Here is a 25,817-nt window from a genome sequence, read left to right as displayed (position 1 = left end):
TGGGTCGGGATGCCTTCGACCAAAGGCCAGATCTTCAACATGGAGGGAGAGCGCTTTTGGCTCTGAAAGTTTAGTCTTGGCCATCGGCTGACACTAAGTAGGACTTTTGCTGGGGTGTGAAGAGGGGCAGATGGGTGGCCTCCTGAGCCCTTTCCTGAGTCAGAAATCCCAGAAACCATGTTCCCTCCACCCCAGGGAGGAGCAGGGGGCAGCTGCAGGCCAGGGACGGGGCTCTGGGTGAGAGCGGAGCACCTGGACTGGGGTGAGGCCCCGGCACTGGGTGGTTCTGGTGGAGTCGGTTCCTGAGGGCACGTGCAGATCTCCGGACCTCCCAACAGGGACAAGAGGCCCGGGGAGTGGACAACCAAAAATGGCTCGAGCTGCTGGACTGATAAGAGGGTGCAGCTGAGGCATGGCACAGGGCTCTGCTGCGGGCCACCTGCAATGAGCTGGTCCCCACACCCTGCCTGTTTTGTGACCTGCACAGGCCTAGCCTTCCCTGTAACAAAGGAAACACTCCGAGCTCCCGTCATCGCTCTGGTCTAAGTGAGGCCTTGACTTCGAACACTGCCTCTGCGGGGCGTCTCTGCACAGCCACAGCTGGGACACTGACGCTCGCTCTTCCCATACACCAGTGGCCACCGATCCACAGCCAGCCCCCATCGAGGGCTGACCGCCCATGGGCTCCCGCAGGCCAACGGCTCACCAAGGAAACCACCTCAGATGGAGGTGAGCAGGGTGGATGGGGCAGGCATGCTGTGACACCCTGCGTGACGCCCAGATGCTGCTTCCCACTGACCCACACAGGCCTGGGGCTCGCTCCTCGCAGCTCCCCTGCCTGGGTTGGAACAAACCAGCAGGCACGGAACCCCTGGGGTGCAAGCACCCTCGGAGGGGGCCCCAAGGGAGGGGCAGGCTGGGTGCAGCCTTGCACTTCCAAGCACACGGGTCAATGTCATTGATGGTACAATGTTCGGTCCTTTGCCCAAGTGTGTGGCGGGTGGAAACAGCTGGAGGAAGGAGGATACAGTGCTGCCCGGGGACAAGGTTGGTTGGAGTAGCAGGGGACCTCCCAGGTGTGGACGGTGGCAGGGGGGCTTCTGCCAAGACTATGTCCTCTGCCAGCCTCTCCTGAGCACCCAGGACCCACCACTGGACACTTGGGCACTAGTTGGCCAGCTCACCCGAGGACCACGACCAGCTTCAGGAAGGGACACACAGGGGCAAGGAGGGGAAGCGCTGCTGCTGCTCTCTGGGGTTCATGTGGAGTGATCCCCAACCCCCTCGGCTTTCTAGACACAATGACTGCTTCAAACAGCCACACTTAAAAACACCTAAAACCGCCAAACTCACAGACAGCTCAGGTCTAATTAGCACACAGGCCTGCAGAAGTGCTGCAGAGGACAGCTGCCCGCCTCCTCAGCCCCGGCTCCCCAGGGCCCTCTGCTCCTGACCCTAGGGCCCAATTAGTCAGAAAGGGGATGTGTTTAATTAACGCTGCTTAATCACATCTGCAGGGAGCACGCTTTGCCTCATTTCTCTCAGCTTGGGGTTCTTGAGAGGTTCAGCCTGTGGCCTCCGGGGATGGTGGCTGCTGAAGGAGCCGGGAGGGAAATGGGGGGACAGTCACAGCTGATCCGGGCACACTGAAGCCTTTGGTTTGAGGACTCCTTGGCTGGGGCGACGTGACTCACACCCCCACCCAGGGTGCTGCCTCCCCCACCAACCAGCAGGAGGCCGCGGGGACTGCAGGCAGCAGGGAGGACAGTCGGGAAGGCGCCCAGGAGATTCCGTCCTGAGCCACTGGCCTTCGGGACCATGAGACGTGGTCCCAGATCTCTGGGAGGTGCCGGGGAGGGGACGGGAGGAAGCATTACCGGACAAGCATTCGTTTCAGCAGCTGCTGGTCCCCCTCTGAGTAGCCAGGCCAGTCCTTCTGCACGTCCTTGTACATGCAGTCCCTCAGAGTGCATGTGCCGTCCTTGGCATTCACATTGGCCACCTGCAACACAGAGCCAGCCGTCACTGTGCAGGGAGCCTGGGAGGCAGACAGAGCAGAGAGAGAACATGGCGGCCCCCTCTGCCTGTGCCACCTGCTACTCCCAGCTCCCCTAGACCTTTAGGCACATAAGGGACAAGGGGGTGAGGGTGTGAGGTCCAGATTTACTTATCTCACAGATGCTGGGGGCCAGGCTGGCTCCAAAAAGGAAGCGCCACCATCTACACTCGTGAGCTTCTGGGACCCAACGCCAGCCCATCCCCTTCCCTTTCAGATTGTGGCTCCCGGAGCAGAGCCAGCCTAAGCTCAGGTACCCACCCGAGGCCAGGGCTAAGCCACCCTGCCAGCAGCCTTCTGCCTTCAGCTGTTCTCCTGGGCTATGGCCGCATCCCGCAAGGGCTCGAATCCCAGTGTTTCCGCAGGCAAGGCCGCTGCGCTCCAGGGACAGCAGCTCGGTGGCCGCGTTCTCAAGAGATGCGGGGTCAGGGGTATGGGCACAGGCGGTCTCCTAGGACTACCTCCCTAGGTTGAGGGCTGAGGGAAGCACTTGACCACAGGTCCCCAGTACCTGTGCTCTGAGTCGTCCACAGAAGGGCCACAGAGGCCCCTCCTCCCCTCCCTGACTCCATGCGGCACCTTCAGGACACCCCTGAAGCCCAGCCTTTCACAGATGTCGCCCTCAGTTCCACATAAGGAGTAGGGACTGGGTGGGTGGCAGCCAGGCCAACATCCTCCTGGGGCCGAGCTCTGAGGTCCCCACCGGCCTCGGGCTGCACCAGAGACAATGAACGTGGCAGATATGGAAATGCACCTCAGATCCAGCTGCCATGTCACCGCACAGCACGATGTGTGCTCCCTGCTACGGGAGGCCCCGCCTGTGTTCCCAGCTGCAGGGGGACTGGGCAAGCTGGTGGGTGACACCCTCGACATCCTGCTGCGACCCACTGAGACAAGAGGCTCGGCCACACCTCCATGGCAGCACTCCTGGGCAGAACACCCCCCACCTCAGGCCTGGCTCAGGGCTGGAAGCCAGCTCAGGAGTGCTCGGCTTCCCAGGGGCCTGGGAGGCCTGGGGAGCCAGGGTGGGGCCTGGGGAGCCAGGGTGGGGCCTCGGGAATGTGTGGGGAGTGCTGGTGAGAGGGGTGGCAGTGGCTGGGGTTTGTCTGCGGTGCTGGGGGTGGCACCCAGGGCCTCCCTCCCATAGGCTAGGCAAGCGCTCCTCGGCTGAGCTCCACCTCGAGCCCTTTTTTAAAATTTCATTTTGAGCAGCCTCAGCAGCAGCTCCGCCTTCCAGTAGGGCCTCAGGGCCAGGAGGTTGCTCAGGCTGGCCTCAAACTTTCCATCCTCCTGCATCATCCCCCAAGTCCCTGGGATGACCGTGAGCACAGCACTACTGCCTCAGTGAGCTGCTAACAGCAGGATCCACTGCCACCACCGCCTTCGCTGGCTCCCCTCCTTCTCTTCAAGAGGGGAGGCACTCCTGTCGGGTGAGGACCAGGGGTCCCAGGTACAAAGCCCCTTGCCTAGGCTCACAGCTGTTGAGTGGCAGGGAGCTGTCCACAGGCCACCTGCCTGTGAGCCCGAGTTCTAGGCTGCGAGGCCCCAGGCTTCAGATCTACTGTCCCCGCAACAGCAGACGTGGCTGCTTGGTCCTGGCCTTTCAGCTGCCAGTCAGCCAATACACAGGAGGCACGTGCCCCAGGTTAAGTGTGTTCTAAGCCAGCAGGCCCAGGAGGGCCCTTCTCAGTCGGCCCCACGAGACACCTACTGCAGAAGCCACTGTGGCGCATGGCCTCAGGGTGGGTGGACTGTGCGGCCCCTCCCCCAGTCCCCACCTGCTGGAGCAGGCCATCCAGCGAGTCCTTGTCCGCCTGCGACAGGCCGTCCTTCTGTAGCCTCAGCAGCAGCTCGGCCTTCCGGTAGGGCCTCAGGGCCAGGAGGTGCAGCACCCGGTCACGGAAAGGCCTCTGGGACACCCCGCTGGCCCCGCTTACACCACTCTTCCTGATAGCACTTGCCAGGTTGATGGGGGTGGCACGCTTCCGGGAAGGCACTGCATCTGTCGCCCCTGGGGCTGGCTTCCGGAAGTGAACCTTCTTGCCTGCAACGACAGCAGGGGAATTAGGGAAAGAGGGAGGGGGTGGCCCGTGGCGTACCCTGTGCTGGCACAGGGACTGGGAAGACAGCGGTCTAAAGCCCACACCAAGCTAAAGCTGAGCACTGGGCGGCCAAGAGTGCCACCTGCTGCCCAGCCAGCCAGCCTGTCACCTCAGGGTCCCCAGCCTCAAAGTGGGAGGTGCAGGACACAGAGGTGCTCAAGTCCTCAACTAACTGTATCAGTGTGACCCGAGTCCTAGGAACTGGAGACGTGGCCACCCTGGGGTAGAGGGCACCTATGAACCCTTAGGTATACTAAAACGGGGCTCCCTGAACTAAAGACAGGTCCCCGGAGTCGGATCTCACAGTCTGGATCTCCTACACCAGCCCCACAGCTGGCCCCCACCTTTTTTTTTTTTTTTTTTAATAAACAGGAATAGGTGTCAGGGCCACTTCAGACAGCTGCTGCACAGACCCCAGAGGGCATGCAGGTCCCCAGCCATGGGTCCCAGTAAGTGCTTCTCTGGCAAGCGTGGCTGTGCTTGGGGTCTTGGGGACACTGAGCTTGCCCTCAGTCCCAGAGGGAACAGAGACAGAAGAGGATCTAGCACACCACAACTCTGTGTGACCTCCATTCAGAAGTCACTCACCCTGTCCTCAACACTGCCCTGGCCTCCTGCAGAAGGCACCCAGCCAGGCAAGCTCGGCAGCAAATCTTGAGGACTTTGGCCACAAAGCTCTTCATGAGGACGTCCTTTTCTTTGGAACTAGGGATTGAACCCAGGGGTGCTCTACCACTAAGCCATATCCCCAGCACTTTTTAGTTTTGTTTTGAGACAGGGTTCAACTAAGTTGCCCGGGTTGGCCTCAAACTCTCGATCTTGCTGCCTCAGCCTCCTGAGTTGCAGGGTTACAGGTGTGCTCCACCATGCCTGGCAAGAGGATTTCCTTTTGATCTTGTCACTCAAACTATGATCTGTGACAAGAAAACAGAATTATTTTAGAATCCCTAGGGCCAGCCGCTCACACCTCTGGGGTTTGTTCAATGACGTCCAGAGAGCAGGGCTGGCCCCTGTCCTCACAGGCTGAGAGGAAGACACGGGCCAGGGGTCAGGGAGGCTGACACTAAAACACTCGGGGCCGGAGCCAGGACATGCATGTTTACTCTTCACGAAGACTGTTTCTGTGAGAATGTCAACTGCCTCAGAACCATCACTGTGCCCGATGTGGCACAATGAGAAAGTTTTTAACCAACATTTTAGCCAAAGGACCCGTGAATTTATTAATGTGTGTGGACCTTCAAGTTTCTACCTTGAAGCAAGAACAGGTGGGTAAAGCACCCAGCTGCTTTTCCCAGGAGACACTGCCAGGTGGCTCATAGCCCAGTGCCTGCTGCAGGGGGCAGGCAGGGATTTCTGGCCGTGGGGCACGCCCACTCTCGCCCAGCACTGGCCAGGACCAGCCCCTGCAGTGACCGCTGAGGCTGCATCTAGAGCGAGGTCTTTGGGGAGGAGGGTGAATGTGAAATCTTCCCACGTTTTCTTTTTATTTACATTTTCTTTTAGTGATCAATATACCTTTGTTTTATTTAGTTATTTTTTGTGGTGTGAGGATGGAACCCAGTGCCTCCCATGTGTTAGGCAAGCGCTCCACCACTAAGCCACGATCCAGCCCCACCCACCCCGTGTTTTCTTATAAAAGAATGAACCAAAAGACCTTGGAGGTTCTCTTGCTTTAAGCTGCTCACCTCCCCGGCCCAGAGCCTGGAGCAACCAGTGCCCCAATCCTAAACTCCTCACCCCCGGGGGAGGGGCAGGGCAGGGGCAGGCGAGGCGCTCTCTAAAGACACCGCCTTACTCCCCTCTGGATGCTTATTAGTTTTTCCACTTTTTTTTTTTTAATTTATCTTTATTTTATTTTCATGTGGGGCTGAGGCTGGAACCCAGTGCCTCAGCATGCGAGGCCAGCGCTCTCCCTCTGAGCCACAATCCCAACCTTGGTTTCTCCACTTTTTCTGCAGAGCCCATCCGTTTCCCTGAGGCGGAGGTCCCCAAGGTCCCCAAGCTAAACCTACGAGGAAAGCCCACCAATTCAGATCAGAGCTCCTAGAGATCCTGGGCCCCTGTGTGTACTTTGGGGTTCACAAGGCAGCAGCTGCTATGACTGGGGTGCCACCGCCAAGGTGGCTGGAACTTGCCTTCTGACCTGGAAGCTGGTGTGGGCATCTAGTCTTGCTCAGGGACTGAGCCCTGTGCCGACCCACCCACCACTTCTGGTTAGACCAGCCCGCTGCTGCGCCAGGCCCGGGCTTCGCCCCACTGCTCACCCAGGTAGCGGCCTCCGGGCTTGATGACGATGGCCCCGCGGCTCCGAGTCTCCTCCTCCGCCTGCGCCATGCTCTCACGGGCCTTCTGATAGGAGTCGTCAGTGGCGCACACTGTGACCTTGTCCTGGATGCTGCCCAGGCAGTCCAGGTGGACGTCCCCATGGCTGAAAGACACAGGGCCAGGGAGACGTGGTCATGCCCTGCCTCGCACCCACCTGGACGTGGAGCTCAGTTCCCTCCGACTCGGCAACACTGCTCAACAGAACATGTCCCAACCTGGCCAGAGGCCACAGCCAAGGCCTAGCACCCGGTCTGGGGGTCCCCAGGGCAGGGGCGCCTCACCTGGAGACGTACTGCTGGATGCAGTCGAAGCTGCCCTGGGGGCTGTCCCGGCCGATGTTGGAGAGGTAGAAGGAGAATGTCCGCGCCTCCTCGGGGCAGTCAGGCTGAGGGATGGAGATGTGCTGCGCACAGAGGGGGGGGGGTCACTGGGAGGGGAGGCCCGCTATAAGGAGGGGCCCGCAGCTCCACCAGGCCCAGCTGCCCCCCAGAAGTTGCCGCCACTCAACCCTCACCCCAGGAACTCCAGCAGCTTCCTCTAAAACACACCTCTGCCATTCCTGGCAGTGACAGGACAGAGGCTGTCCCCACCTTCTGCCCTCAACAATGGTCAGGAGGGGCATCGGGCTCCTGTGTGGGTGTCCCTGTCTCGAGTTTTAGTAGCAGTGGCACCGTGAGCACTGAGTGCTCAGCACCTGCCCAGAGGCAGCGTCTCCACCTGCTCATCTGGCTCTGGGGAGGTGGCTTGCCCGGGAAGTGACTCAGTTTGCGCACCCAGCAAATGGAGGGACCTGGCTTGGGCCCCAGGAAGGTGAAATGCAGGACTGGCACCAGCAGGCCCTCAGAATCTGCCCACTTGGCTCACAGACTCCAAGTGTCACTCATTGTCCTGTGGCCACAGATAAAGCAGGAGTGGGCCCTGGGAAGCTTAAAGATGGGCAGCACTGGACCCCCACATCCAGGTAACATGTGACACGGTTTACATGTGCCACAGTCCACGTAAGCCTGGCTGCAGACCATGCGTCCAGCCCAGCACGAAACCACAACAGCCGATGGCAGTGGGCAGGCGGGCAGCCTTCCTAGTTCCAGCACAGACACTGGGCTCCCCGCAGGACAGCATCACCAGCCCCTGCCTCCAGCCCACCCAGGCCGGGAGAAGGCCCGGGGCTGCTGAGGAGGGAGGGAGGAAAGAGGAAGGTCTTGCAGAGCCCTGGCCACCAGGGATGACCCTTCCGAAACCCCTGGGTTTGAGCACAAGTTCCTCACAGCTAATCAGACACACAGATGGGGACATGAATGGCCCGTGAGGAGGGGGCAGCAGGGGTGAGGAGTAGGCCTCATCTCCAAGCAGCCACATGTGCCCAGAGGCAGCTTAGTCTGTCTGCACTCCGGCCTCGGGAGCCACAAGAACATAGCTCCTGAGTCACCAGGCCACACAGAGAGACGCCCACCCTACCACCTGCTGCATGGCCTCTGCTGGGATGTGGCTCTCAGAGTGGTGTGCAGGGACACAGGGAGCCACCGAAGCACCGAGCCCAAGTCATCCTGAAACACAGCAAGCCTCACGCAGCCCAAGGCAAGGCCCTGCCCTGAACCAGAACAGCTGCCCTGCCGTCCCGGTCCACAGACCCTCCTGCCCCTGGCACAGGCTGAACCTGCTCCAGAGAAAGGATCATCCCATCTGCCCCGCCCCGCCCAGTCCCAGGGCCTACCAAACACCCCTCTATGCACCTCCACCCCACGCACCCCTGCAGGGAAGGAGCCTATGTCCCTGTTGTGCTCACCACAGGCTGCACCTAGGCATGCACCCTAAGACCTCAGGGTGCTGTGCCGGGTAGGCCTCCACCACTTGTGTTTGTCTGAACACTAACATGTTTTTATGAGGTTCAGAGAGGGATGGGGTGGCTTGCACTCGGCGAGAATCAACCCAACTGCCTGTGACTCACCTCAGGACGCACGCGTGCTCTCTCTCACACACACACACACACACACACACTCACACACTCTCTCTCTCCCCCTCCTTAGCCTTGGCCAGAGCCGTGAGGGTGACCCTGCCCATCCAGCCTGTCCTGTCTGGACACCGCTGTGGCACCTCCTCACCCAGGTAGGCACTGCATCCTGTCGACACATTCCTCTCAGTGGCAGAGTGACTGGGAACGCCCCACTCACTGTAGCAACAGAGCAAACGTGACCTGGCAGGCCAGCGCATGTCAGGCGAGGGAGCCTAGGACTGCGACATCTGGGGACTCCAAAGGGATCTGATCCAGCTGAGCCAGGGATGGGCGGGCCCCCTTCGCCCATCAGTCCGCTAAGCCGCCCGGGGCACACGTGGTCCAGGTTCTAGCTGACACTGAGGCTCCCCTGATTCAAGTCCCAAGCTGCCCGTGGCTCTTGCCCCCAATGAGCAGCAGCTGGGGGCCCTATATGCAGCCCTGTTCGGGGCAAATTTGGACCTAACCTGAATCCAGTGAAGAAACTGGATTGGCAGGGAGCTGAGGCCAGACTGGGGCTGGTCACACAGAGAAGGTGAGCCTGGCACTTGAGGCCCCGCCCACCTACACTGCCACATCAGCAGGCAGAGTAGTGTGGGCCTGGTCAGCACCCCGAGGACCCTACCTGAGCCTTCCCAGGGTCTGGTGTGGGGGAAACATGGGGTGACAGAGTGTGACATGAAAGTGCATCCCTTTAGGTAAGAGGCTTAGGGCATGGAAATGATAGTGGGAGACTGATGCTGGGAGACCTTCATGCTCTGGTGACAACAGGAAGACACAAGAGGGCGCCTGTGGCCAGTGTTTCAGGCAGGAGTTGGTTGTTGGTGAAGGTTTTGCTCCGAGCCAACCAGGGCACTCCAGTCCCAGCCCAGGGTTCAGAGGCACTGCCACACTCTGCGACCTGAGGAACGGGCTGAGAACTGCTGGCTAGTGGCCGCCAGCCGCGGGAGGAGCAGGAACCTTAGCTGGGAGACAGCAGGGCAGGGACACAGGCACAGCCTGTGTCAGCCGAGCGCTCGCCCCTGCTCTTGGCCACAGCCCACAGCGCGGCCGCCACTTTGTGACTGCTGGAGGGGGTCTCGGCTGCCCTTTTCAGGCTACTGTCAAGTCCCAGTGACCAATGTGCTTAGGGTCTCCCAGGGGAGTACTGCGGGGCTGCCATGTCTGATGCCAGCCCCAACTCCAGGTTATTTGGGGTTCGGGGCATCCAAGGTCTCCAGTCTCCAGCCTTTGCTGCTGGTCTGACCCATGGCCACCAGGGGGCTCTGGTCCCGCCTCAGACCAGGTCTCAGCTAGAATCCTTCCAGCATGTCCCTCTGTAACCTATGTCCCAGATGAGCTCTGCAAGGTCTCTGCTGCAGGGTGTGTGTGGGGGGGAAGGGGGTGAGAGGTAAATTAAGTTCTGGTGTCAGGGAGGACAGTGAAGGAGTGGGGAAAATCCCTCAATATTCTGCTCAGCTAAAATCAAACTAGCCAGACATGGTAGCACACGCCTGTAATCCCAGCAACTCGGGAGGCTGAGGCAGGAGGATTGCAAGTTCAAAGCCAACCTCAGCAGGTTAGAGAGGCACTGGCAACTCAGCGAAACCTTGTTTCTAAATAAAATATAAAAAAGGGCTGGGGATGTGGCTCAGTGGTTAAACAACCTTGGGTTCAATCCCTGGTACCAAAAAAAAAAAAAAAACCCACACATATATACATATATCAACACAAACTGTCAGGCATACACCTGTGATCCCAGCAATTTGGGAGACTGAAGTAAGAGGATTGCAAATTTGAGACCAGCCTGGGCAACTTAGTGAGACCCTGTCTCAAAATAAAAAAGTCCTGGGATGCAGTTCAGTGATACAGAACTTGCCTCACATGTTCAAGGCCCTGTGTTTCATCCCTAGCACTGGAAAAAAAAAAAAAAAAAGAAAGGAAAGAAAAGAAAGAGAAAGAAAGAAAGAAAGAAAGGAAGGAAGGAAGGAAGGAAAAAGAAAAAAGAAAATCTTTAAACTTAAAGAATTAAAACAGGAGGGGCTGGGGCTGGGCCTCAGTGGCAGAGTGCTTGCCTGTCATGTGTGGGGCACTGGGTTTGATCCTCAACACCACATACCAAAAAAAAAAAAAAAAAAAAAAAAAAGCAAATAAAGTCATGCTGTCCATCTACAAAAAAAAAAAAAAAAAAAAAAAAAAAAGAATAAAAACAGAGGGCTGGGGATTTAGCTCAGTGGCAGAGCGCTTGCCTAGCACACACAAGGCCCTGAGTTTGGTCCTCAGTCTTGAAAAGGAAAAAAAAAGGGGGGGGGGATAAAAACAGATGGCAGTGTGGGTCCAGGTGTGTCCATGTAACACATGCAGGGACCTAGACTCTGACCAAGCAGGATCTCTCCAGCCAGAGGGCCGCTCAGGTAGCGTTTGTGTTCTTCATTGTGTTCAGTTCCCAGTGAACTCGCAGAGCAGAAGCACATTAAGCTTTCTGAAGAGAGTGACTTTCTGAAGAGAGTGGCTGACCATGATGTCCAGGAGCAAGCAGCCTCTGCCACCCAGTGAAGGGCCTTGCTTCCTCCTTACACCCAGGTGTTTTCTAAGTTACAGGTTGTGCCCACCTGAGATTTCCAGGCTGTTTGGTCTCTGCATAAGGATGCTCCTAATTCTGAGACCCCCTTATTATTATTACTTTTTGGTATCAGAGATTGAACCCAGGGGTCCTTTACACTGAGCCACATCTCCAGTCCTTTTTATCTTTTATTTTGAGGCAGGGTCTTGCTAAGTTGCTTACAGACTTCTTACTTGCTGAGGCTGGTCTTGAATTTGTAATCCTCCTGCCTCAGCCTCCCGAGTGGCCAATATTACAGGCATGTGCCAGTATATCCGGCTATCCCCTGATTTTTTTTATTTAAACAGTTTGATTTCTTTCTTCTTTCTTCTTTCTTTCTCTTTCTTTCTTTCTTTCTTTCTCTTTCTTTCTTCTCTCTCCTTCTTTCCTTCTTTCTTTTAATTGTAGATGGACACAATATCTTTATTTATTTACTTTTATGCAGTGCTGAGGATCAAACCCAGGACCTCCCATATGCTAGGCAAGTGCTCTACCACTAAGGCACAACCCCAGCCCCTATCGCCTGATTTTTTAGGGCATTTCTAAGTTATCTCTGTTCCACACAACAAAGCATCAAGCATGCCAGTTGTTAAACCCTTGGACACATCACTAATATTACTCCCGTAGAATTCACCTCTTAGGCACACGGACACGGTCAGAGACCTCAGACAAGTGCTGTAGACCTTCTAGAGACCTTTATCCAGACACCACTGCTGCACACAGTCCTAGCATCTGGAACAGCCCTGCTGTTTGAAAACAACTGCTATTTTTCTTTCTTGTTTCATCAACTGGGATTTTGCTGATAAGTTCTGGAGGTGGGGCCAGCCAGGTGGGATTTCATTTCCCCTTGGAGATAAAAGCTTACAAGTACTCCCCAGACAGCCACAGCCATGGTGTCACGAGAGGGCAGAAAGCCCAAGGGCACACGAGCAAAAGGCAAGTGCAGCAAAGTATGTGACTCCAGAGGCCACATGTGCCACAGGTAGCCCTGCTCTCAGGGAACCTGGCTCCACAGAATCTGTTGGCTCTGCATGTCAGCTTCCTGGGGGCCTGTCTCTCATAGCACTTACTGTAGTGGCGAGGTGGGCCACTGTGTGCTCAGACTAGGAGATGCACACCAGTGGCTGAGCTTGTCCTGGGCCACAGGGAGGACACTGTTCTCCTGACATCAAGTTCAACCTGCAAACGCCCTTTCTGGTGGACAGCCTCTCCCCCATCGTGTGGACTAGGAGAAGGAGGGATGGAGGGAAGAATGTCCCACTGCTCAGGAGGTCAGGATGGCTCTGAACACCAGGGGGCACTGTGGAGCCAAGCAAGCACAAGTCAAGGCCAGTCGCTTCTTGACACTGACCTCTGATCCCCAGGGGAAGGTAAAGGGGAGGTGGCCAAAAGGTAGCCACAGATTCAGGAATCCCACCATCTACTGCACTCCAGTTCAGGTGGGTGACAGAGGTATCTATCAATGTGGTTATCATCTACAACCAATTGAATGGAAGTAGGTAAAGATGACCCATAGGTCTGAGTGGCCCTGCCCAACAGCTGAAGGCCTTAAGGGGGAACTGAGGATTTCCGGAGGAGAGAGACACTTCCAGGGCAGCCTGGGGCCTCTGACCCGCCTTAGGAACTGCAGCCTTTCAGGGGCTGCAGAGACTTCCTTACTATGGATCCTTTCACACCTGCTCACACAGGCACTTGAAGATACACACTGCAGCACCCAGGGGCTCTGGAAAATCCGCTGACCATCTCGTCCACCCTCCTGCTGTGAGGAGCCCCAGGTGGGAGGAAGGGTGGGTACAACATTTGCAACTTCAAACACACACACTCGCACATGCAATCCCAATGGCTCGGGAAGCTGAAGCAGGAGAATCCCAAGTTCAAAGCCAGCCTCCGCAATTCAGCGAGGCACTAAGCAACTCAGGGAGACCCTATCTCTAAGTAAAATACAAAATGGGGCTGGGGATGTGGCGCAGTGGCAATGGCTTCAGGAAGGGGGCCTTCTGAGGAGAGCTGCCCTCTGCCCAGCAACAAGCTGCCACGGGCACTGGGAGCCTGGCTGAGGTGGCCGTGGGCCTAGGGCCACCCAGAGGGCCTCAACTGGACACAGGCCAGGCTGACAGGCCCAGGGCCCCAACCTGGCACAGAAGTGGACAGGGCCAAAACGCTGCCTGCCCTGAGCCTGCTCCGTGCCCTGAAGCAAGCGCAGGCTGAAGGCCGGAGCTCCCTTGAGCGCAAACAGACTGAGGCCAAAAGACTTACCCCTTGGCTTCCTTGAAATCGGATTGATGGTCTCAGTGACAGAGAATCCTGCAAAAAAAGAGGGGTGGGTGTCAATAAAGACCTTTAGAAATGTGGACTCGAGTTTCCATTAGGAAGGAGCAGGACGTCCAGGACAGTGATTTTAGGAAAGGTGAAAGAAAACACGCTCGGGTGTGGAAACTGCAGGGCAGGCCACCGGAAGCGGGGTTTGGAAGGGTCAGCAGGAGCTCTCGCAGTGGACACGGCCAGGGTCAAGGGGGGGGACCAGGAGCTTCACAGGCGGGCAACAGGGAGAGGCTGGCAGCAGGCCCAGGAGTCCAGACTCAAGAATGTGATCCATGTCCTCAGAGGCCACTGTTGGCCTGTGGCTCCCATGGGGAGAGAGAAGGGAAGCAGGGCTCAGGTGTCCGTGGCCCCACAGTCCTCCCGGGAAACAGAGAGGACAGGATGCAGCGACCCAGATCACACAAACTCCCTGAGCCCCTGCACGTGTGGGGACGGCCCTTCTCCATTCTCACAGTCCCCGTTAGTCCCCTAAACTGGCTGAGTCCCACCTAAATACGCCCTTCAGGTGGAACCCGGAGCGCAGCAGCCAGCAGAGCCCAGGCAGACTCGGCCGGGGGATGGGATCCCCATCTGTCCAGCGCCCCAGCACAGTTTCTGAGCAGCCTATCACCTGCTTGGGACGTCAGAATTTCTAAAGAAAAAAAAACTATACTAAAAACCTACAAGCTTTAGCTCCTCAGAGATCAGACCTCTGGTCGCACTGCGGAGAGAACGTGGGCCCTGAGCAGGCACCCTCCGAGTCCCAGAGCCATCCGTGGAGGGTTAGGACTGGTCACCTCGACCCCCAGCCCCCAATCCCCCCCTGCACCTGCCCATCCCCTCAAGGTCCAGAACTGTCTTCCTGCACGAGACACCCACCCAGGCCCACTGGTGTCCCCTGCTCTCCTCTCCTTGGCACTCTGGCCTCCCCACTCAGACCCTGGTTCCAGCTCCACTGGTCAGAGGTCTTCCCAGCAAGCAAAGCTCCACTGTGTCTGCAGGGGCCTCCTGCCGATCCTGCCCTCTGCAGAGCAGACCAGGGGCTAGTGGAGTAGAGAACCCACCTGTGCTCCAGGGGACAGAAGCAGACACAACACCACTCCCGAGGTCAGTTCTGAGTCTGCCCTTTGGAACTCAGGCGCCTCCCAGGTCCGTAGCTGGAGGCCATGGCCGAGGCTCCCCTTTTGCATAGGGAGGGATGCTAACAGCCTGGGGTACAGGAGTGCAGAGAACAAGAACCAGAGCCCAGGCCCAGCACTGGGCATGAAAGGAGGTACCACGAGCAGGGACAGGGCGGAATGTGAGGGGACTGGCTTCACTAGCTCTACGATGGCCTTGAGCTAAGAGGGTCACTTGGCCAGCTGAGACCCTGTGGCCATGCATGGCACCCAGGGAGAGGCTCCAAGGGCCTCCTCCTGTGCAGGTCCTGCGATCCTGACACTACAGGCACAAACATCACCTTGCTGCAGATGCATGGCAGCTCAGAAAGGGCTGACCCTGGCCCACAATCCACAGCCTGACCATCACCCGGGTGGCAAGGCCCTTGGGGATATGCAGCACCTAGCGGGGACCACAGCCGGACTGGGCCCTCAGGAGTGCAGCGTTCAGTGACCATGGCTTGGAATTCAGCTGTGGATGGGCCTGAGGAAGAAGACCTACAGGGGTCCATAGATGCGTGGGAAGACGTGGGGTGCCCTGACTCCTCAGGGAATGCAAACCCTAACCGCAGGGAGGTCCCTGGATGCACCCAGCCAGCCAGCGAAGACCAGAGAGGTGGATAACACCGAATGCTGGTGGGGACAAGTGAATCCAGAAGTATCCAGAACTCTTGCCAGCTGCTAGTGCCAACGAACAAAGTGCAGCTGGGATGGACACAGGTCTGGCAGGTGTTTTTCTCCCCCCTGGCACCGGGCATGGAACCCAGGGCCTGGAGCATGCTAGGAAAGCGCTCTACCCCTGAGCCCCACACCCAGGCCCTGGGAAGGCTGGGGAAGGTTACACCCCCAGCAATCCCGCTCCTGGGAAGACCCAAGAGAAGGGAATGCTCTTCTTATGAAAACTTACACCTGAACCTCCCCAGTAGTCTCCTACAGTGTCCAAAAAGGGACAACAACCCAAATGTCTGTCAACTCGCGGAGAGAGCCACATGGCAGAATATTCCCAGCAATACAAAAAACAGACTGCCATGGACACGCACAGAGGAACCTCAGCACCAGCCAGGTGGCAGAACAGGCAAAACTGGAGACACCAAGCAGGTCAATTCATTTCCAGGGCCAAGGAGCGGAGCAGGAGGGGTCACACGGGGGCTCATGGGTGGCCCCGGGTGGCCAGACACTGACAATGCGAGTGCTTCATGGGACGCACACTATATACCTCTGTGATGCCGCTGGCTGCCCTCTTGACTTACACGGGTCTTTGCCAACCTGGGGGCTTTGGAGTGACATGCTCTGGACACACGTAGGCCATTCATGCTGGGACGGAACCCGAGTGCCACACACGCCCAGCTCACACTCCGACACTCAGCTACGTCCACGGGCTCCATTTACCATTTTTTTTTTAATATTTATTTTGTAGTTATAGGTGGACACAATATTTTACATTTGTGTGGGCTGAGGATGGAACCCAGTGCCTCGCACGAGCTAGGCGAGCGCTCCACCACTGAGCCACGGCCCTGCCTTGTTCACCATTTTTAACACACAAGTGAGATGAAGCGGGTGAAAGGAAACCAGCAAAGACATAAGATCCACACAGAACAAAGGAGCCCCCACAGCAGAGTGCCCTGCCTGTCGTCACTTCCAAAGACCTCTGTGACACTGAAGCATCAGCCCTCACGGGCCAGGGAGTGTGAGACTGAGACCAGAATCAGGGAAGGGCTCCTGGTGAGAAGCCAGGGGGGTACAGCCTGGAGCGGGGTCTGGGGATGCTGGGGTGGCACAGAGCAGGTGGGGAGCGGCCCCCAAGCCTCCACAGGCCCACGTTACTCCAGCACCATCATCTACTGCTCACTCCATGCCAAGACCTCTGTGGGATGACCATGTGACAGAGACAGGGCCACAATGTGGCACAGGAGCCAGGAAGGACACCATCCTAGGACTGTGCTGGGGGTCTGGTGGTGGGGCCACCAATGACAGCACCCTCAACTGGCTCAGCTCTCCCGCCATCCCCGCCATCAGTGAAGCACTCACCGCCTTCTGTAGCTGATGCCAGCCGGGGTGTCTGGATGACTCTTCCTCTAAAGTCGCTCACTCCCCAAGGGTATTCCCAGGAAGAGGACTCAGCAGTCAAGAGCCTAGCCTTTCTCTGCAACACTGGGACAGCCGACCTCAAGTGCCTGTCCCCACGTGACCTGGCTGTCAACACAGATCTGGGCTCCTGGCCATGTGAGCTTGTGTAGTGTCTCCTCCCTCCAGCAAACGAGGCCCTTCTTGTCAACAACAGAGCATTTCACTAGGACCGTCTCTTACACACACACACACACACACACACACACACACACACACACGGGGACAACACTCTGCATACCACCTGTCCAGCCATTCACAAAAATGGGCATCCAAACCAATATCCGACTAAGTCACAGTCCCTGTGCAGGCTGGCAGACAGGGCACCTGCTTCCCAAGACACAGAATAAAGGGAGGAGCACTGCTTGCTGTTCCCAAATGTGCCTGATGATGACAGTTGTATTATAATGGCCCTTAGCCCATGTGTCCAACAGCTGACAACCTGTCAGATTAACCAGTGTCAGGGAACATGTGTGACAAAGGGCAAGCCCTGTCTCCTGGCACCAGAGGTGCCCCTCCAGGCAGGTGGTCTGGTTAACACAGCTGTAGCTGCTGGGCTGGCCATGGCTGTCAGCCTATCAGCTACTCCATGACAGTGCAGGTGGCCTGGACCCCTTCTGCAAAGTTCTCCACCCAGGCACCTGCGAGCAAGCTGCCCACCTGCCCCTGCGCATCCCTTGGGTTCCCAGGGGAAACAGGCCCCCCAGCACCGCAGGGGAAGGGTGTCCCTCAGAGGGCCGAGGAAGCCTCTGACTCTGGAGTGTCCCGAGTACCCGTACACGTCCACCTGTCTCAAACTCCCAGCTCAAGAGTTCTAGCATCCTTTAAAAAAATGCCACAAAATAAAAATTGTAACAGATTTAAGAAAACAGATTTTCTGAAGAGCTCTCGAGTGCACTAGAACTGTGTTCCCAACATCCAGCAAAGCGGCCACCAGGCACCCACGGTCTGCGGTGTCTGCAGGGGAGGGGCTTGGAATGGCATCTATTTTTCGATCAAAGTAGGGTGGCTGTTTTCTTAAACAAAAGTCCTCAGGTGACACTGAGCAGCTGCTATCCAACAAATACACTTAACTTAAATGACTCCCAGCACACCCCCGTCACCTGAGAACCTGCTGATGAAGCCCCAGCCAGCAAGTCAGCCGTGGAGCGAGGGGCAGGCTGAGGAGAACCCAGCATCTGATGGCCCCCCTTTTTATTTTTTTGGCGAGGCTGGGGATGGAGCCCGACCCTCCGTGACTGAGCCCCATCCCCAGCCTGTGAGCTCTCCTGGAACCTGCCTCCTGGGCTTGTCTCAGGCAGGCTGCTTGTGGATGTGGCGGTCTCAGCACCTGCTGGTGAAGCAGCCCCGGCCTCCATTCTCCCCTCTCCCCTGAGGCGGGTGGAACCATCCAGGACTTTTTCTGCTCCAGTCAGCAAGCTGGGGGCAGACACAATGTGGGTCCCACTAGGAAGTCGAGGGGTATCTGCTGGGCACACGATGCACAAAGCCCCAGCAAAGGCTGGGTGCCAACCCTGAGGACCTGGGGGCAAGCAGCCAGGGCAGCACCCAGCCCTGCCCCATGCCAGTTAGCGTCCGGAAAGGTGCCTAGCAAGGAGCAGGTGCAGAGCAAGGCCTCCCGAGCCAGTGCTTGGGTCTGCCCCTGAAGCAGTGGTACTGCTCACTGGCAGCACAGGAAGACCTGCATGGTGACTGTTTCCAAAGGCTCCTAAGAAGCAGGGGCAACTCAGCCTTGCAGATGCAGGCCCATGCCCTCCCAACTCCTGTGGGCAGTGTGCAGAGAGCTGAGACCCAGCTGCCCCGGGGAGCAGCAGGCAGCCCTGCGTCCACCAGCACTGCAGCCCCCGAGTCTGGGAAGGGGGAAGCGGGAGGGGGTTTCTGAGAACACATCTGTAGGTGACATGCCAAGAGCTGTCTGTCAGCAGAATCACTGAACGCCACCACAAAACTTGGGGAGCTCAAAGAGGATCACGCAACTGGTCTAAACACAGCAAGTCTGAATTCCGGCGCCCTGGGACACAGCAGAGTCTACCCCACTCAGCACTGGTGTCTAGCACAGTACCGGGCACACAGTGGACTCAGGTCATGTTTGCTGATGGACAGACCGAAGGACAAATGGCTGCCTTGCAGAATCCCCCGGCCCCACACAAGCAAGCACCCATGTAGGCCAGGATCTGGGACGGACAGTGCAGCCATGGCTCCCCACAGTGGGCACGGGAGCCCAGGGAGGGGACGAGTGAAGGGATCCCCAATAGCCCAGAGCACTCCTGAGGAGCCTCCAGCCCACAGGTGCGGGGAGCCCAGGGTGGGGAGGCAGTAGGAGACTGAGGAGGTCAAAGGGGCTGGGACATGCGGGCAGAGACCCCAGAGAGGTGGGGCAGGGACTGGGACCTGCACAAGGCCTGAGTGGCTGTGGCTGAGAGGACGCTTCAAGAGGCAGGGCTGGGAGCCTTGGAGACACCAAGGGCACTCCGTGGGACAGCTAAACTAGCCCTGGGTAAAGACCTCTCTTAGCTCCCCTTATTAAAAGGAGCTGGAAAACAATTCCAAGGGACCGACTGACCCACTCCTGATCAAACTGCCGGCAGCAGCAGGAACACAGCAAGGGCAGGAAGTCCAGCACCCCAAAACAGAATCCTCCAGACACACTCCAAGCTGCAAAGCATGACCCCGGGGTCGGGGAAAAAGTCAGTCAGTAGAGGCAAGCCCAGAGGACAGAAGGCAGAATTAAGAGATGAGGGTGGGGTGGTGGCTCAGCGGTAGAGCGCTGGCCTCGCACGTGCAAGACCCTGGGTTCGATCCTCAGCACCACATAAAAAATAAATAAGTAAGTGAAATAAAGGTGTTGTGACCAACTACAACTAAAAAATAAATGTTAAAAAAAAAAAGAATTAAGAGATGAGCTTCATATTCGCTATTATAAATTTTAAAAGCTTGAACTGGGTACATAGTTCGGGGTAGAGGGCTTGCCTCGCATGCTCAACGCTGTGGGTTCAATCCCAGTACCAGATAAACAGATAAGTAAAGAAAAATCAATAACAAAGGCTCCAGGAAGCCAGGTGTGGTGGCACACATCTGCCATCCCAGTCGAGGTAGGAGGGTCACAGGTTTGATCTCAGCCTGGGCAACAGAGTAAGGCTGACCCACTCCTGATCCAACTCCTGTCGCTACATGCTGCTCCAAAGAAGGAGGGTGGGGTCCAGGGCTTACATTAACCACACCTGAACTGATGAGAAGAGAAACAGGAGGGACCAGGAGAGAGCACCGCAACAGAGAAACACATCTGAAATGAGAAGTTCACCAGGAGGAATGAACAGCAGACACTGCAGAAGAAAAGCTTAGTGAATGGAGACAAAAACCACAGAAACTACCAGAATGAGTCACACAGTGAATGGACATCCTAAAGGAAAATAAGCCTAGCCTCGGTGACGAGGGGGACGCTGGCCATGAGGTCCACCATACGCAGAACTGGGGCTGCGGTGTGGCTCAGAGCTGGCGCGTCTGCCTGGCATGAGAGGCTCTGGTTCGCTCCCCAGCACGCAAACCAAACCAAACCAAAAAGTCACAACGGACTCATATCAGAGCCCAAAGGATGGACAAAGCATCTCAAAAAGTAACGACTCCAAATCCACAAATGTGATGAACACTACGAATTCACAGATCGCAGCCTCAGCAGCCCCACCACGAAAACCAAGAACTGCGGGGGCGGGGGGGGGGGCAGCGGCAGGTCAGCGCAGCCCCAACCGACACTCCATGCACTCCCCGTACCTCGGTCACAGGCCCAACAACCAAGGACGTCTCCAGAGCACTGAGGGTAAAACACAGCCAACCTTGAATTTCACAGACACACGGATTGCACCCGGGGCCACGCTGGGCGGAGGGCGTGTGGGACCCAGACCAGGTGGGCTCATTACTTTTCTGTAAATACCCTTTGAGGCACTCAAAACAACAGTCAAGTTCAGGTTCTAAAGGTGGCACTATGGATAGTGACAAGAACACAAGGACTAGAAGAGGAAATGGGCTGGACTGCGGGAGGCAGCCCAAGGCACTGTGCCCTAAGAGTAAATGGTGGGCAGCGACAGTGTGGGCGCTCCAGGGCTGCCCGCTGCACCCAGAGGGCATCAGCAGATGGGCATCTACAAGCAGGTAGCCAGAGCCCAGATCGCAGGTCGAGCCAGGCAGAATCAGGTGTTACCCTGGACCCACCTGGGCATGGCGGGCTGTCTGCTCCCTCCAGGACCCCACAACTCACAGAGTCAGGGCCCACCAATGTCATTCTCATCTAAACAACAGGACAAAGGGCCCAAACTAGCCGGTGGCACTGGTAACAAAAGGCACTGTTTCTTGGTCACTGCAGTAGCTTTGGGGCTGGATGTGAGAAGTCACTGGGAAACTGAAGGAAAGGACACTCCTCCCCACTGTCTGCACACCTGGATACCCCACCACCCAGACTCCACAGGCCCTCTGAGGGATCATGTCACCCCCACTGCAGGGTCAGAGGTGACATCCTCCCCCAAACCCTCTCTAGTTCACAAGTCCAATCAGGCCCCTGTGGGTTAAAGGTCTGTGTCGCAGTAGCTTGGCCCAGGGATAAGCCAGGAGCCCCCACAGATAGCCACAACTCCCTGGTACTCTGCTTTGGGCCAAGGGCCCCAGCCATGAGTCTCGAGGCCTGGCAGAGGCACAATAGCTGGACCACCAGGGCCAGAAGCGTTGTCCAGGACAGGTGGGGAGGTGGGGGCCAGGCTACGTGTAGGCTGAGAAGCCTCTCATAGAGGACATGTCTCAAAGAGGCACAGCAGAGACATGGGCATCTTGTCACTCAGCCTGGATACCTGCTGGACCTGGGGTGCACACTCAGGAACCACCTCAGGCAGTGTCCCTCCATGAAGAGACACACCTCAAGAGAGGGATATCTGCGGAAGGAGAGGGGGAGGGGGTGGGGGCAGTGTCAGGTGGCATGAGGCGGGGGAGGAAACCTTGAACACTCACTGTTGGTCTGAGAACAGGACAGAAGGAACCTCTCCATGACCCAGAATCCCCTGATCCTCTCCCCAAAGAGAAGAGTACTTCCTAGGGTGAAGCAACAGGAAGTGGTTTATGAAATCCACCTCCAGGCCTAGCGACCAGTTTACAGAAGTGCAGCCGAAAAGCATCAAGTGACATCAGCAATCCTCAGCCCCAGGGACACTGGCTGTGTCTGCAGACATTTGTGGTCACCACAGGGTGGGGGTGCTGCTGGCATCTGGTGGGTGGAGGCCAGCTACGCTGATCCATGTTCCACAAGGCACAGGATGCCCCTACCCGGGAGAACAATCTGGCTCCAACTGTCAGAAGTGCCAGGCTGAGAAGCCCTGGGGCTGACCCTGCCACAGGGAGGTGATCGTCACAGCAGAGCTTGGGAAATTCCACAGACAAGAGACCTGGTTCCATAAGAATAGATGAGAAGAAAAAGGATTGAACCTTCCAAATGACCACAGGCTCCAGAACATGTGGACACTGATTACCTAGCTACGGTGGCAACGTCAGGGACATGGTCAGGTGAAGGTACACGGGGCAGGGCTCCAGTGATAGTACAGTGGCTGTGGACTGGGCCAAATGTGGAAAATGTGCCAAGATTAGGTTAAAAAAAGCAAGTCCTTATCTCTGGACATTAAATCTTGTCATTAGAAAGGTCAAGGGTATACAGAAAAGATATCTGGGATAGTTTTTAAAATGCTCCAACAAAACAAAATATTGAGAGTAGGACAAAGGGAAGAGGAGAAACGTGAATGGGTGGGGCCTGATTTTAACAGAGCCCTGGGACACCTGCCACCAGCCTGGGGGACTATGAGACCCTAGCTGTACCCCACAGGCTGCCTGAGGGCACACAATGCCTACATCCCCTCCCTGGGGTCCAGAAACACTCCCTTGGCTTGGATGCTAACTCTGCCTGGACAGCACAGTCCCCTGCTGTCTACATGGGCGCGCGCACACACACACACACACACACACACACACACACACACACACACACACACACACACCATGACGGGAAACAGGGAAGGAAAGGCATCTGGATCTTCTCTAAGAGTGTTGCTGGTTCTACAGAGCAAATGTCAGTTCACACGCACTGATTTGACAGAGCTGGGTCACGCTTTGCAGAGGCATGTGGGGCTGAAGAGAGGAGGTTAATCCTGGGAAGAAGCCCGGCCAGCAGCCTCCTGGCAACAGCCCCCCACCTTCCAGTAAAGCGAAGACGATTGAGAAACATCTTTCAGGAAACCTCCCTGGCTTCCTGGCAGGATTAGAGTGGGACACAAGGGCTGTTTAGACTGTGAGCCACGAACCGGGGGAAGGTGGGCCCAGTAGGTCTGGCTGAACCCACATGTTCCACCCCGAGAAGCCCAGAGATCACGGTCACCACCAGGTCAAAGCATAGAAGGGAGGTGGGCCCTTGGCAGCTCCTCCTTTCTGCTGGAAGGATGACACCAGCTGTGACTGGATGAGGAAGTCCCAACAAAGGGACTCCAAGCTGCCATGAGCCAGGTGAGCCACACAGGAGCCGGCAGAGTGGGTACTTCTATCTAAATTCATGGAGAAGCTCAGAAGCTTATGGAAAAAAAGTCTTTTGAGAAACCTTGAGAGGGCTGGGGATCTAGCTCAGTGGGTAGGGTGCTCACTTCGCATGCACAAGGCCCTGGGGTCCATCCCCAGCACCACAAAAGAAAAAAAGAAACCTTGACAATTAGAAAAGACCACACAGACCATTAGGGGCCCTAACACCCTCTTATGAGTTTTGCTTGCTTTTTGGGGGTTAGCAAACAAATACTGCCAGAGCATCATGGGCCAGCTCCTTTCTGCTGGACTTCCCATGAGCAGACTCGGAACCCAACCCTCCATTCACACCCAGGCACCAGCAATCTCAGATCCATTTTCTGTCCCTGTGATTCTGTCTCTTCCGAAAACTCATGTAAATGGAACCCACCATGATTATCCTATGGCTACTGCACCAAATGACCACAAACAGGGTGGCTTTAAACAACAAAAGTTCATTTTCTCTTAGATCTGGAGACCAGAAATCTGAAGTCAGTATTGCTAGGCTGAAACTGTGGTGTCAGCAGGTGTCCTCCTTTGGGGGCTCTCAGGGACAATGTTCCCTGGCCTCACGATCCCAGGTGTTCCTTGGCTTGTAGCTGCGTCACCCTAACCTCTACCTCTCCGATCCTGTGGCTACTGCCTCTTCAGTCTGGACCAAGTCTCCCTCTCTTTTATAAGGACACTATGACAGATAGGTGTGGTGGCGCACACCTGAATTCCCAGCACCTAAGAGGTTAAAGCAAGAGGACTGCAAGTTCAAGGCCAGCCTTGGCAACTAGCAAGACCCCGTCTCAAAGTGAAAAATAAAAGGGGCTGGGGATGTGGCTCCAAGGTAAACTGCCCCTGGGTTCAATCCCTAGTACCAGTACCTAAATAAATAGATAACACTAGGATGACATATAGGGCCCACCAGCATAATTGTGGACAATCTCTCCTTCTCAAAACCTTTAATTTAATTCCATCTGCAATGTCTCTTTTTCCATATTAGGTCACAGTCGCAGATTCCAGGGATCTACTGAGATCATTGTTCCGTCCACCACTCATACTTAGCACAATGCCTTTGGGATTCATCCATGTGGCTCTCTGGGAAGCTCATTCCTTTTTATTGCTGAGCATTTTCCCACTGAGTAAATATGCCACCTTCTGTTCATTCATTCGCCCTGAAGAACAACAGTTGTTTCCAGTTTGAGAGATTAATGAAGAAAAGGCTGTAACACTCACAGGCAGGGTTTCGTTTCATTTGGTGACTGCCCAGGACCTCCACTTGCTCACGGGAAGGGTTTAACTTTATGAAAACCATTCCCAAGGACTAGGGATGTGGCTCAAGAGGTGTGCTGATGTGGCTTGTAGACAGCTGTCCCCAGTAGGGCCCCTCAGGTCAGGCACTTGACCTGTCTGTATTTCAGGTCACTTCCCTTGGGCAGCCTTGCCTTAGGGCTCAGTCCGGTTCTGGCTGGACCCTCAGAACCTCCCCGTCTCAGCCTCAATACCTAACTGCCTGCCTGGCCAGCTCCCGGCCCTGCCTGGGGCACAGTTCCAGCAGCCTCCCCTCCCCGCTCCCTGCACATGAACCCCCACCTCAGGAACCTATCTCCATACAGGGAACCCACAAGTCCAGGACCGGCCCACCCACCCAAGCCCGGGTGGTCCACGTTAGGCCTCTGGGGGAGACAGAGGGCATCCCCTGCCCACATTTGCACCCCGTCATGGTCACTGGGAAAACCACCAGGTAGGAAACACCTTGAAGGCCCTTGGCTTTTGTTTCCCCCACAGCCTGGCCATCCCTCCACCGACCTCAAGGGCAGCAAGAGATCTCTTAGCACAAACACCCACAGGCTGCCTCCCCAAGACACGGCCCCTGGGCTGGGGACCTGTGCTGGCAGGGTCTGGAGGAGAGATTCAGTGGGAAGGCCCCAGGAATAGGCTGGGTGCTGGCCTCATGACCCTGGCCTGTTGATACAAACCTGGAGGGACGCTCTGGTTCCAGGTCTGGGGAGTGCAGCCAAGGAGTATCAGCAGGCGTGGTGAACAGAGCATGCGAGGGCCCCCTGAACCAGCAGACCCCAGGAGAGGGCAGGCAGGGCTGGGGAACATGCCCAGGACCCGGGGTGAATGGTCCATTAGTCTCGGTCGTTGGCCACCTCACCAAGGCCACCCCTGAGGCCCTCAGAGACCTAGGGTTCTGAGAAGGATGCCACCTCTTAAGCAGAATCTGTGCCCTTTCTCGGTGCCTCCTTGTCGGGCTGGTACCTGGAGGCCCTGAGGCTTGGCCCCGGCCCTGCTCTTGTGATTCATCTTATCTGCCCCTCTGCAGAGCTCATTCTGCATCTTTTTAACTTTCTTTTTTTAAGAAACAGAACCTGATGTGGTCAAGGCGGGACTGTACTACATCCTCCACCTCCAGAATGACTCTGGGACAAGGACTCACAGGGCTGCCCAGCACTCAGGCTACATCACCAACAGAGCTGAGCCGCCCCTTGGAAGAACAGCTTCGGGTCCCCGTGGAGTCGAACACTTGGTTTCTGAGAGGCCCAGGTGTTTTATCTTGAGAACAACAGGCTCTTCTGTTTACCCAGATAAACAGAGTGCAGTCTGTACTCTC

General features: G+C 56.6%; 1 protein-coding gene across 2 annotated transcripts in view; it reads right to left on the bottom strand.

The window, feature by feature from the left end:
• The window catches only part of Ell (elongation factor for RNA polymerase II), a 63,285-nt gene that overhangs the window by 7,612 nt on the left and 29,856 nt on the right, over positions 1-25,817 (bottom strand). For both annotated transcript variants that reach the window (XM_026389780.2, XM_026389781.2), the window contains exons 2-6: positions 13,311-13,358; positions 6,765-6,886; positions 6,423-6,586; positions 3,835-4,100; positions 1,878-2,002 (exon numbers count right to left, since the gene is read on the bottom strand). In XM_026389780.2, the coding sequence (XP_026245565.2) occupies positions 1,878-2,002; positions 3,835-4,100; positions 6,423-6,586; positions 6,765-6,886; positions 13,311-13,358 (725 nt within the window). The remainder of the gene's footprint in view (positions 1-1,877; positions 2,003-3,834; positions 4,101-6,422; positions 6,587-6,764; positions 6,887-13,310; positions 13,359-25,817) is intronic.

Source organism: Urocitellus parryii, chromosome 3 (genome assembly GCF_045843805.1).
Source record: "Urocitellus parryii isolate mUroPar1 chromosome 3, mUroPar1.hap1, whole genome shotgun sequence".
NCBI lineage: Eukaryota > Metazoa > Chordata > Mammalia > Rodentia > Sciuridae > Urocitellus > Urocitellus parryii.
This window is presented reverse-complemented; position numbering and strand designations above follow the sequence as displayed.